Here is a 13,976-nt window from a genome sequence, read left to right on the forward strand (position 1 = left end):
ACTAAATCATAGATCTATAAATCATTTGAATCAGGGCTGGTAGTCAAAAAGGAGTATGAACTCACTTTTTGGGAAGGGTGAGGTATGATGACTGCAGATTTTTGGCAGGAGACCCGCTTGAAGCAAGCAAGAAGTGGGCTGACCTAGATGCCTGATAAGAGGCTCCATGAAATTAACAGTGGGTGGACCTGGAGAAGAACTGGGTGGACCTGATTGTTTTGGCACTTAAGTATTTGATGCTTGATTTCCAGGGCGGCAAAATTTTAACAACCTATTGTTCGTTATTGGTTGGCTTCTGAGAGATACAACTCTCACTTCTCTTCCCGAGCAGTGACTGTGTGCTGGGATGTGCCGAGTTCAGGGGAGGCTTTGTATGTGAGCTGCAGTGAGGAAGGGAAGAAGTGTGTTGGGTGGAAGCTCCTCTGGAGGAGTGTTTCTGATAAGGAGGTTGTGTGAGTGGACATCTGAGGAGCAAAGGAAGGGAGGCTTTGAGGGCTGGTACTTTCTTCACGGGCAGGTGTTGAGGTTATGGGTCTTCGGGATGTAACCTCAGTGTGATTTATGAACTGATGTTGAACAAAGATATTTCTTGGCTCCACTGGCAATTAAAATGTCTGGCTCCTCTTGCCGATGCCTGTTCTCAATGTTGCCCCCTCTTTCTGCTGCTGTCAAGCCTTATGCTGGTCAGAAAATGAGTGAAATGACGATACCATTAAGAGAGTAAAAGCTGAGCAACTGCAAGAGGCAATGTCTTCAATTTAAGACACTCTAGCTTACCTTATGCAGCTTTTTGAGTAGTAAAATACTCTAAATATGTATAAAGAGCGCTGAGCTGATTTCTGCGCATGCCTGTGCATTATAATACTTAGACATCAGTAGATGTATTTTTTAATGTTGTGCACACGCATGTATATGTAGTTATATGTATGAGACTATGCTACAGTGTTTTTTTTCTTGGGTGTGTGGTTTTGGTATTGTTTTGTTTAATAATGTTGACTATGAAAAGTAGAAGTCCATTGGTAGGAAGAGACAAAATACATTTCAGGATGATGGTTTTTTTTAAACTGAAGGCACATGGCTAGGATAAATTAATATTATGTGATTAGTTTCTTGGATGATCTTAAGATTACCTAACACAGGCTAAAGGTAAATACACCAAAGGTTTCTAGGAACTTGCAGATGTAGCACGAGGGTCAAGGAATGGTTGTATAGCAACCAATGTAAGGAAAAAAATAGACAAGGAATGATGATAGATTTCATGATTGGTTTTTGTTCTTCCAGAATGAGGCTGTATCGCAGTAGTAATTTTAAAATAACTCCTCACTGTGAACAGTTTTTTTTCTAGGATTACTGCTATACAACCATTCCTTGACCCTTGTGCTACATCTGCAAGTTCCTAGAAACCTATGGTGTATTTACCTTTAGCCTGTGTTAGGTAATCAGAGGAGCTTGTAGGACATGAAGACTCATCCCACATATGATTCAGACCTGTAAACCCAAGTACCATTAGTCTTTTCTGCCAGCATACCTGCCTTATCAGTTACACTGCTACTGCTTAGTCTTGCTCCTCCCATCCATGCGTCCTTCCTCTTGTTTCCCCAAATACACAGGGAGTCCTCACTGGTTCTTCACACACTGATTCTGTTTTTTCTTTCAGTGAAAGTCCCTACAAAGGCTGCTGCTCTGCCCGGTAGAAAGATTTAGTGGGAATTACCACAAGTTTCCTCACAAGGAAACTACGGCTTCCTCACAAGGGAGGAGGAGGGGCAGGCGCCGAACTCTTCTCTTTAGTGACCAACGACAGAACCCGAGGGAATGTCAGGAAGATGTGCCAGGGGAGGTTTAGGTTGGACATGAGGAAAAGGTTCTTCCCCCAGAGGGTGGTGGAGCACTGGAACAGGCTCCCCAGGGAGGTGTCACGGCCCCAGGCCTGACAGTGTTCAAGAAGAGACTGGACAAGGCCTTCAGAGACATGGTGTGAACTGTGGGGTTGTCCTGTGCAGGGACAGGAGCTCGACTCGGTGACCCTTCTGGGTCCTTTCCAACTCAGGACATTCTATGATTCTGTTTTTTCTTGCTGTGACAATCCGTACAAAGGCTGCTGCTCTACCCCGTAGAAAGATTTAGTGGGAATTACCACAAGTTATTGTTTCCCCACTTCTGCCCAGTGCCTAGGGAATGGAGCCATATTATAAGCTGTATGAGAAGTTTGACATTTATATTAGGCAAGTTCTGAATACGAATGATAAATATAGTATTGATAGAAGTTGTTCCAGTCTTTTTGTTGCTGAAACAAATAAAGAAGAGAGGCCCTGTATTTGAAACTGCTTGTAAATACGTTTACACAGATGCCACCTTATACATGGGATTTGTTGTTGCAAGATATTACTAAATTGAATGCTTTTACACGTTTGGCTTTGCATGTGCTGAAAAAGGACAGATTTAGCTCCACCAAATGATGGGGGAAAATGGGGATGAGGAAGATAGGTGTAGGACTCTTGTCCCGCACTGTGCTTGGATCACTTCACATGATAGGTTGCCCTGTCCTGGCTAATGCTGACAGAGAGTTGAAAGCTGGCTCTACTTTTTTCCCTGCCTCGCTGAGAAGCACACCTGAACTCCTAGGCATCGCTTTAGATAGTTTCAATTCTTGTTTAATGTCGCTTTGTACACTGTAGCGTGAGGTCTTAATGGCTTAAATACCTGCAGGTCTGTGAGGTTGGCTGCATGTGCGGCATGGCGAGGAAATGCCCTTGCTTCCCCTGCAGCAAATGGAAAAAGTTTCACTGGCTTCAGTGGGAGAATGGTTGGGCGTCTAGGACAAACAATCCCATGGATGTCGTTATTTTCAGACCCTAATTCTGCAGTTGCTCAATACAAAGGGGTATGCGTAAAGTTCTGGGCCATAATTATTATTTTGACTTTTCCGATGATTTATCTTATGCACCAATGAACTACTGTACAACTTAATTGCACTGCGCTGCACTGCAACAATTACTCGGAGGCATTATGCATAAACCAGATATTTTATTGTATTCAGGGAAGAACTTGCACAAATAAAAATCATATACATGTGCAGGAAACTTCTTTGTCATTTATATGCTGCCAACATATGAAAAACTGAAATGCAGTCATGTATCTGCCAGGTACTGAATGACAACAGAGGGCACAAAGCGGTATTGTCTGCAGTCCAGCTGAAGAATTCAACCATTTGAAGTTCGCCACAGCTTCTTTGATAATACAGTGGCTTGAATATCGGCATAATAATTTAGATCGGTATTTAAATAGTTAGCAAATTTGATGGTATACTGTAGTAAATTCTGCCTTTATCAGAAAAATCTTGCCTGGTGCACTTTGGCCTCCTATGCAGTCCAGCAAGCGAGTGATCTTAAAACCTGCTGTGCTGTGGTCTGACAGAAGCTGCGGGTACCCAGGACCTTTTGTAGTCAAGCCTGCTGTTCGGTTTCACACATCTCAAGTGGCTTGTTTGCAGATTACAAAGGTCCTGGATTACTGGTTGTTTAACGCAGCCGCCTAGCAGGCTTCAGGAACAAACCAACAGCTGCCTTTTGGCTCGGTATAAAAAGTGGGATTTGAGTGTTATAAATTGTGCATCAGAGGACGTGACCTGTGTTTGAAGAGTCTCTTGGGTTCCAGTCTGCAGAACGGGCTGAAGTCTTGCAGTCATGTGCAATGTGCGAGTTGACTCTCAATACGGCACCGTAACAAGCACCTCCACAATAAACAGGTAGCTACTGAAGTCTTCAAAGGACAGTCTGCTGGAATACACGATGAACGTCATTATATGGAAATTTTGGGGATTAAATGGTTGGAAGGCTGCTAGGTAGAGAAAGAAATACTTTATTCAGATGTTTGTCCTGTGTTGTAAGATACTTCATAAGAAACAAAGGTGTCAGAAGCTGAGTCACTGAGCAAGGGCTCAGGAGATGACGTTTCTGGTCTGTCACGCTGCTATCCTGCCATGTGTCAGTTAATCTTTCTGTGCTGTCATTTCGTGTCTATAGGATGGGAGTACCAGCAGTTCCTTTCTCCTTTGTCTTGTCTGATGTCTTGGGTTCCTAATGACTGCAGAACTCATTTACGGGCCTTATCTTTGTGCCTTTAGAGAATGCTTCAATGGAAGAGATCGATATTACTTGCTTAATGTCTGTTTTCTGAGCCTTGGAAGTCTAACATGTTTGAACACTGCAGCTGACTGGCTCAAGGAGTGTGCAGGATCTTGTTTGTTTCTCTCAGCACCAACACCTTGTTTTCTATACAGCTTTTGTTATGGTGAAGTAGTGCCATGGTAAAAGCTTTGCCCTTCATCCACAGTTATATTTGTCACGAGGGTGCACAAGTTCTCACCAATGAAGACAAGATGTTCCTTGTGAATTATGCTCAGCTTCCAATATACTGTCCTCTATCCTGACGGTGCTTGACGTTCAAACTGTATGGGTTCATTCAGAAAGCCTTTGAGGGATTTCATTGAGGGGTGGAGTATTTCTTGACATTAAAATCCTTTGGCAAAGCTTCTTTGGCAAAGTCCTTTTCAGCCCTGCTTCTTTTGTAAGTCCAGGTTTTAGGTGCTGTTTATATGAAGCTTTGGCCCGTTAGATCGTAGACAGAGGGCATCTTGCAGGACTTGAGTCTTCCTAAGTCCTTTCCAAGCCTCACTTCGTTCTTGCTAAGCCTGGCCTAACCTAGACTGTGAAAAACACAACTCCATAACGCCATGGCAGATCCACTGCCTGCTCCTAGAGCTGTTGCTTCAATTCTTGTTCCTCACTGACACCTCACATTTGCATCCACATATGTTATGAGACCTGAGCTGCTGACTTCCAAAATTCTCTATTTTTTTCACTTCTCTTTCTGGGAGCTGCAACCACAGTGGGTGGCTTGTCAGCAGTCAGCTTGCTGGACCTAGAAGATTCACGGGCATGCTGGGGGATGGGTCTTGCTGTGCTCGTGGCTAGATGCAAAGCCTTCACCAACCTGAGCGAAAACCGAATGCGTCTATTGTGTAATTTGGCTGAACTCAAATTGTGCTTTTTCTGGCAGTTTCCCACAGAAAATGCCGCTAAGACTGTTGTTGTGAAGTGGCAAGGCAGTAGTGTGTCCTTAAACATGATTTTCCTGAATAATTGTTTGAAACAGGCAGATTATATACAGGATGCTTCCTGAAGGGAAGCTGAATTTATGTTTAGGAAATTCTGTGATAAGATTAACAATTTTTTTCTCTTGAGTGGGGCTTATAACATTTTTGAATTGTATTGTTTAGTTAACTTCTAAAATATTGTGAGAAATATATTCCATAGAATCATTTTGGTTGGAAAAGACCTTTAAGATTGAGTCCAACCATTAACTGCCAAGTCCACCTCTAAACCATGTCCCTAAGAACCTTGTCTAAATGCCTTTTAAACACCTCCAGGAATGGTGACTCCACCACTTCCCTGGGCAGCCTGTTCCAATGCCTGACAACCCATTCCATGAAGAAATGTTTCCTAATATCCAATCTGAACCTCCTCTGGTGCAACTTGAGGCCATTTCCTCTCACCCTATCTCTTGCTACTTTGGAGAAGAGACCAACACCCTCCACGCTACAACCTCCTTCCAGGTTGTTGCAGACAGCAATGAGGTCTCCCCTCAGCCTCCTTTTCTCCAGGCTGAACAGCCCCAGTTCCCTCAGCTGCTCCTCATCAGACTTGTGCTCCAGGCCCCTCACCTGTGGATTAAATAAATGCTTATTCATTTTAGCAAAGGAAAATGTGCTCCTGTGAGTTTTGATTTGAGCCGAATCTTAATTCCACATGCCTCCTCAGAGGAAAAAGATTGGAAATGGTGAAGAAGAACAGCAGAATGTCTAAAGACTAAAATCCAAATTGCTTTATTAGACTCCAGATTCAAATTCTAGATGAAACAGTGTTATGAAACAGCAAGTCACTGGACAAACCCCCTTGCATGTCCTGACTGTAAGCAGAATCCCATATACTCAGGTAGTCACGAGAAGGCTTCTTACCATGCATCCCCTTAAAAATCCTCAGTGGGGACGCAGGAATCTGCAAGCATGGGACAGCTTGCAAGTGTAGAACAAATCTAACCCGCAGTGCTTTAAATGTCCTTTCTCATAGCAGATACAAGCGTGCCTCCCCAACATTTTTTCTTTGAGGTCTTTTTCCACGACTCATTTAAGTGTCTCAGTCTCTCTGATTTTGATGAATTTTGGATCATGCCCTAGGGTAACGGCTGTAAAAATCTGGCAGCTGCAGAAAAACAAACTGTTTCTGATTCAGAGTTAATGGGATCTAATTAAAGAAAACAAAAATTTTACATGTAATGTCAATGAACACGGTGTAACAAAAGGGACTTTAACTGGATTTAACTGAAGTGGGATCTGAAACATAGGCCATAATTTAGTGCAATGGAAGAAATCCTCTTTCTTTAAGAAAAAAGTAGAGTTTTCTTTTCTTGGTTATGCTTAGTAACTGAATAATAGAGTTTCTAAGGTATTTGTTGAATTAAATTGGAGAAATGTGTAGGCTTCTGTATCTGTGGTGTGACAGGTATGTCACTGCATTTATATACACTGATGTTAAACGCATGTTTTAGTAAGTGTAATAAATTTTGTTTTTCTAGGTTAGTGGATGACCGGTGTGTGGTTCAGCCAGATGCAGGTGACCTTGCTAATCCTCCAAAGAAGTTCAGAGGTCAGTAACTGGGAATATATATATTTTTTTAAATGACCAATTGATGCATGTTCTAACTCCTTGGGCAAAAATTTGCCTTACCAAACATGTAACTTCTCAGATGCCGTCATGGTTTGTGAACACCTTGCTGAAGTTACAAACTGGAATGTGAATGACAGATTTTGAGAACTAAATGCCAAATCAGCAAAGGCACAAAGGGTAGGTGGAAAACATAGGGAAAAGGACTGTTTTTCTCATAGTCCATGAGTTGGTTGCTCTGTTCTGTACACTGAATCCTGATCCCCCACTGTGTGACCAACTCCTTGCCCCTGCCCTGCGCTTTCCGTAAATGGGAAACAAGCTCATGAGGTTCAAAACTGCTAGAGCCGCTGGTTTGTTTATTTTTTATTAAAGATAAGACAACATTTTAAGGACTACCCGCAGATATTTTGTCAGCTTTTTGTTTTGCTTTTGTTTAGAACCGTACCTCATTTTTCTCAAATTTCTTAGACATGAGCTTGTAGATTTGGCTAATTCTGCTGTTTTACTTACTGGAAAGAATAACAGTGCATTGACACCATGAAGCTTCTAGTTCTTGAATGCTAAAAAATAGTCCTGTGGTATCAGAAGTTCTGTGTGTTTATATGTAGGGAAGGAAATAGAACCTCTTGGAGTCTTATCTGTATTAGATTTAAGCCATGGGCTCTAGGTGTGCCAAAGTAGAGCTTTACTAGCCTCATCCAGACCTCTTTTGGCTTAAATGGGCTTGGATTCACACCTTTTATGAGAAAAGGACAGTTTTGGTTTGCCTGGCTTAGAGCAAAGGGAATCTGTTTCATGCCCAGATTGTTGCTGTTTGTATCTCTTTTTAGGGGGTTGCACTGACATGCTTAACCTCATTGTCATAATTCTAGTGTTTATTATACTGTAGCATGCTATTATTGTAAAAAAAAAAGAAAAAAAAAAGAAAAAAAAAGTTCTGTTTAAAACATTGAAACATTGAGAGACTGAAGCTCTGCTTTCCCAGAATATTCAAGGGTTTTTTTTGCCATTATATGTTCAGGAAACATCAGCAGTTGGTTCCCGTTCCAGCTGTTAGCATTCAGCACATTGGCAGATCTTGGAAACTGAGAAAGTGAGGATGTATACTTAGAAACTAATAGTAATAAATTTCAGTCACTTGCACAACGTCATGGAATAACTTCATAGCAGAGATGAGGATAGCATCGAGTTTTCCAGTGTGTCTTTCAAGCTACCTAGCTGTGATTTCATCCTCTTGCTGCCTGCAAATACATGTTTAATTCACAGCACGAAGTTTCAGGTGGGGATTCTTTGGACAATATTTCTGCCACTTTAACCACCCTGATGTGTTCCCCAAGTAGAACATGTCCAGGTTTCTAGATAAGACAAGGGTCACTGGAAAAGACTCACACATGATAGTGTAATTGCAGAATACCTCCAAAAGCCTACAGTCAAGGAGCTGAACAGAAGTTAAAAAGACGACCTTAATTTTTTCATTGTCTAACGTTTGAGAACTTGTTTTATAACTTCAGTACAGTAGCATTCTTTTATCACAGTTCTGTGATGTTCTTTCCAACTTGAGAAGGCAAAGAAGGAAAAAGTTGATAATGTTCTCTGTCGAGTTTAAAAAAAAGAAAAAAAAGTGATTTCAACAGCATCAAGAAGGTCTGGGCAGTGTGGATCTGGGGTGCAAGGTTATTGAACGCTCAGCACTAATGGTGGCAGTAGTACCTCTATACGTAGATCAGATGTCAGAAGGGGATGAGACACAGACAAGATGTACAGCTGTTTGCTGCTGCTGGTGGAATGCAAGGACTGTACTCCTGAGTTACATCCGAGCTTCTGCAGGGGAATGTTTTCTATTAGTTGTAGACAGTTTTGGCTCTGTTCCCTATTGCAACCTCTTTCTGTTTCTTGCATAGCACATCCCTTTATCTCTAGTTGCCTCTGCTCCCTCTTCCTCACAGCATCTTGCTTTTCCTTTCCTCTAATTCAGATCCTCTACTTCTTGGGGATCCTCTCTTCTCCCTTTTCCTCCCTGCCCCAAAACTTGTTACTAGCTACTTTCCTCTTCCTCCTCATTGCTGCCTCTTAGCTCCCCTTGGCTGCAGCAGCTGCTCTTCCTGTCACTCTGTACGTCTTTCTGGTTTAGGGCGCACCCATATCTGACTTAATTTTGAAGTGTCTTGCTTAGCTCTTACTAGAATTGTGGTAGCATGTAAATTTGAATGAACTGCAGCATTGTAGGAGAGGCTAAATTAGTGAAAAAGTGAATTTTGTCACCTTAATTGATGCAACCCACCATACTATAACATCATGGCTATATTGTTAGGGGCTGTGTCTAGTAGCATTTGCATGCTTCTTCAGGAATGTGTAATCAAGTGGCATTCAGGAGAATGGCTGCAGGAAAGATAAAGCCATCATTTGTTTGTTTTCTCCTTCATCTTACAAGTCAAATTCTAAGTGTGGGAATAGCAGGGCTTTTGCTGAGAACACATCAAGAGATTTGCTAATTGGGATTTAGTGCCTGGTACCACAGAGGTGTCTGTATTATAAGAGCAACCAAAAGCACAGCTCTGCCACACTTTGTGAAGTTTCTTAGCTCTGCTCAAGAGCACTGAGGCAAAAGAGTTGCTAAATGTTGTTCTTATAACCCAAGTAACATAAGCAAAAGCCATATCCACGCCCCACCCCCCCTCCCCTGCAAGAATCTTCTGGGAAATAGCATTCAATTAAAACAGCAAAGCTAATAAAACAAACAAAAACTGCCTGAAGTAGATTCTTGACGTGAAGATTTAGGCATGAGTGATTAATTGAATGATTAGACATAAGCAACCAAAAATAGCATCTAACAGCAGGAAGACTAGGGCCTCTTTAGTAATAGGAACTGCTGTCTGTATGGTTTACAATGTTTTTATCACTGATAGCTGAACTGCCGTTGATTTGAGGTTAGAGCACGACCTAAGAGTCAAAGAAGTATGAGAAAGGCATGTTTTTAACAAGATGTTTAGATTCCGGGGACTGACTCTGAAAACTAGTATCAGAGGACTATGTTTGCTCTTTTTTGGTAATATTTTATCAACCCTTTCCTCAGCAAGAGAAAAAGGATTGTGTTTTCTAAGTACCTGTATCCCTCCTTCAGAGTTCACTCAAGAGATCAAATTTAGGTACTCAGCTGTTGGCCTGAACCAAAAGCCCACATAAAGAGGCATCTCAAAATAGCAGTTTCGTTTTCGTTATGTGTTCACTTTGGGGTTTTTTTTTTTTTTTTTGAGTGGGTGGTAGCTATTGCAGTCGCTTCTGAACATGCTACAGAACAGAGTGTTGTTAAGCTAAGGAAAGCCGTGGTCGCTTCTCATGTTGTGTCCATGCAAAGAATCTGCAGTGCAGATGTTCCCTTCGGTCACACTGGGATGAACCTGGAGCGGCTCCGCGTTCCTCAGTGTGCACACCCAGATTTGTACCAATCTAAGAGAGGGCAGAATTTGGTCCCACACGTGTTTCCTGAAGGCTGTTGAATAAAAAGCATTTACTATTTTGCGGTCGAGTTTAAGGAACTGATCAAGCCAGGTGCTTCTTGTCCTAATTCCGACTGAAGCTAATGAGAGCAAAAGCACTTAGTGTCGCGATGGAAGTGCTTGCCTTGCTGCAGGGCCGGGTTCATGGAGGTTAGGGAGAGCAGTGTGTGCGAAGTCCTGCACCTCTGGAGAAAAGTCACATCATGAGCAACAGAACTTCAGGCTTCCTTAGACTGTGACCTAAACACGCTTTAGCTTGATGCTGTTATCTCCAGTGGCAAGCATTTTCAGCTTCCAAGGTCTAGAACAGCACAGATGAGGCCTGCTTGTTGGTCAAATTTAGCAACTCTGCAGAAGGACCACAGGTCTCCTATTTTAAATGTAAAATGACCGAAGTTCTTAAACGGATTTAAACTTTCCTACATTTTATACCCTTTTTTCTTGAGGCATCTGCAATGAAAGTGGTGTTTGAGTCCCTACATATCCTCTTCCTGCTTTTCTCTCAATTTTTATTCTGTTCTAAGTTTTTTTGAACATTGTTCTATCCTCTTCGCTCCCTTCCATTATGTTCCTCTGTGGCCTCTCCTTTCCTCCTCCTAACCTTTTCTCTGCCATCTGCCATTTTCCTTTTTACTTGCCTTCTACATCATTTGGGTTTGTGCTTGTGTTTTCTACTTCTCTCAGTTCTGCAATTGCTTTAATTTTCCTTTCAGACCCCTGATTGCTTTTTGTCCTCTCAGGACTCTTCATTGTCCCACTCTAATTGTTCTAAGCCATCTTTATCCAATATCAAGAAACATCAAAAAGGCATGATATGAATAATTTTCCTTTTCAGACTTCCTCAGTGTAGTTGGTTTTTGCTCAGAGGATGTGCTGTGTGTGGTTGTTCCACCCGCTGTTGCATTTTGAAGACGAGTTTCGTGCATTTTGTGCCATTCGCAGGCTCAGGCAGATGGTCAGTTCGGTGCTTGGTGCATCCTCTGTGGATCGTCTCCTGCTCTGTGGGAGTTGCCGCTTTCCATCTTTTGACTGTTCTGATTAATAAATGTCATTTTTCCCCATAAAATATGTAATCGATATGCATTTCAGTACTGATGATTTTGTCTTATTTTCTTACTAAGCCAAGGTGTAGTGTAGGAGCTTAAGCCTGAAGTGTGACCATGGAGAGCTTCCCTTTTTTTTTCTAGGTTGTCAAGAAAACTTGAAGTGATTTTTATTGTTTTAAAAATGTGTGTGTGGGCTGGAGTGGGCAATGTTTCTCATTTTCTCCAGCTTCACTTCATGCACGAGTAATTGAAATGTTGTCTGGAAGATTTTGTGTGTATGAGAAAATTGCTGAAACTGCAGAAATTGAATGCATGGAAGTTTAGTAAGTGAAACTCGCTGATATTTTTAAGCTATTTTCTTTAAAGCTATTTGTTTACCTTTGATAGTGCCTACTTAATTAATGTCCCCAGGAAAAGAAGCATTTATGTAAAACTTCTTAAAGTAATGAGTTAGGAACTTGTACTATCCAAGAACGTCTGGAAAAGTTAGAAGAGATGGTCTGTCTCAGTAATGGGTTGCTAGCCTGACCTCCAGGAGGGCTGAGCTTTTGATCTTCGTGTGCTGGAAAGTTGCTATATAATCTTATACCTCAGTTTCTCCTTTTTGATGTTTGTTTAAGCTATGGGTTCTATGGGGCAGGCACTGCTCCCCCCCCAACACCTCAGTGTCGAGGACAACAAAGCTTGATTTTATGTAGTATCCTATTGTTACTCTAATGAAAGTAAGCAGGAACAAACAAACGAACAAACAAGCAAACAAACCAAAAACAAAACTAGAAAAAATAATGAGAGAACTTATTTTTAATGTGTCTGGAATCCTAAAAAAAATAGGGAAAAGCTTGTCTGGAGACAAAGAATAATATTTATTTAATCTATAAATTGAGGAAAATACAATTGAAATAATACTGCTTTTCAAAAAGTTCTTGGTAGTTCAACTTCCAAAGCACTAGACTGAAAGTCAGGAGAGCTGTGTTGTGCAGCATTGGCTACAGCTGGAGCTGTGTGGTTGAGGTTATCTAGCGCCTGCTCGACGTTTCCTTTTCTTTGAGCAGCACCATGATGAAAAATTCGCCCACCTTTGGGAGGCAGACACACACAGTAGCGGCTGCACATCTGTGTGTGTCTTGCGTTTCTCTGCAGTGAGGTAGTGCTGTGCTTGGAGAGTCTGAAGATGGGAAGCAGTGTGTTTACTCAAGCAGCAGGATGTGTGGGGAGTAACTGGGAAATGAGGGCTGGCCCTATAAAAAGAAGGTGTTGTTACATCAGAGAAGTAAATGTTTCATGAAGTCTTCTGAGAGGGTATGTTAATTATAGATTGTAACAGAAAATAATAGCAGACTTTTCGCCTTATAAGCTGAAATCCTGATACTCAAACTAAAATCTCCTACAACATACACTATGTTTTAACAATACACAGTGTTTTGTAATTGTTTTTTTCTCTTATCTTTCTCAGTGGTCCAGCAAATTGTAAAAGTTACCTGGGAGTTATCATGTATTCCAGGTTCTGTGATATACTTCTCATTGTAAACGTTCCCTTTTGAAATCAAAGTAAACACCTCTGCAAGGTGGCTGGGTTTGTTTTGATAATGATTTGTGACACTTTGAACAGCACTCAGGGCTGTGACTAGGGAGCAAATCAGTGAGGACTTTCGGTGGGTGTTGAGGAAAGCTCTACTGTCAGTGATGTTTTTGTGTGAACAGATTTTGCCCCTATGAACAGCAGAGAAAGATAAATAGCCATGAAGGGAAGAGGCAATGCAATGCTAAGCTCGGTGTAATGATTTGGCCAGTATATGAGAGGCCAAATGATGCATTTGCAGAACTAGAAGCATTGCAGCCCTGTTGGTGGCTTAGGAGCCAACACTGTCACAAACTGCTGGCTCTGGGGGTGCAAGCGGTGGGAGGAACATGGGGCACAATCCTACTAGTGGTTTTGGCAGTGCTAACATCAGGTAGTATGCTCAGCTGGGCCTGACTGCAGCTGAGAGTGCTGCCTGTTGTATTTTGTTAAGTAATGAGAGTTTGTTTTCTCTTCTGAAAGACAAGGTGTCGTGGATGAGTGGAGTGCACCTCACTCAAAACAGAGAAGCAGCAATATGTTTTATTGAGGTAAAATAATAATTTGACAGAGTGCAATGGATTTGGTGGAAGTTAAGAAAATGAACAGGGGTTGACAAGGTTCAGCAAGTTGGATGGCAAGGTTCACCTTATTAATTACTGCATGGAGGAAAAATACAGAGGAAAATTGAACTATCTTTGAGTTAGAATGATTTTACACAGAGAGCGGAGACAAAAAGGGTAAGGAAGACCTTCCTGTTGAGTCATGAGGTTCGGAATGGACCCCTGTGCTTTCTAAATTCCTTATGGAGCTTAGGTGCAGCTAGGTCCGATCTTAGTCCCAGACTTGGTCAACAGTCTATCTAAGGGTAAGGAAGAGACACACAGAGTAAAGACCCTCCCACTGAGGTTCAGAATGGACCCCCTTGCTTTCTGGACTTCTCAGAGAGGAGTCCAGGTGCAACTGGCTCCAGACTTAATCTCAGACTTGGTCAACGATTTATGCCTAAGGGTAGAGATAAAAGGAATAAGGGTAATATTGAATAGCCACATGGATTGGTAATGTTTCATTAGTATCAATTCAGCATGCAATCAGAATTACCAAGGGAAACTCAAAGCTACTGTTCTACAAGGTTATACATGATATC

General features: G+C 41.8%; 1 protein-coding gene across 1 annotated transcript in view; it reads left to right on the forward strand.

Annotated features, from left to right (window-relative positions):
• ITPR2 (inositol 1,4,5-trisphosphate receptor type 2) overlaps positions 1-13,976 on the forward strand; it is a 273,845-nt gene that overhangs the window by 25,452 nt on the left and 234,417 nt on the right. The window contains exon 2 of the mRNA XM_065626844.1: positions 6,637-6,707. Coding sequence (XP_065482916.1) covers positions 6,637-6,707 — 71 coding nt within the window. The remainder of the gene's footprint in view (positions 1-6,636; positions 6,708-13,976) is intronic.

The sequence above is a fragment of the Caloenas nicobarica genome, chromosome 1 (genome assembly GCF_036013445.1).
Source record: "Caloenas nicobarica isolate bCalNic1 chromosome 1, bCalNic1.hap1, whole genome shotgun sequence".
Classification (NCBI taxonomy): Eukaryota; Metazoa; Chordata; class Aves; order Columbiformes; family Columbidae; genus Caloenas; species Caloenas nicobarica.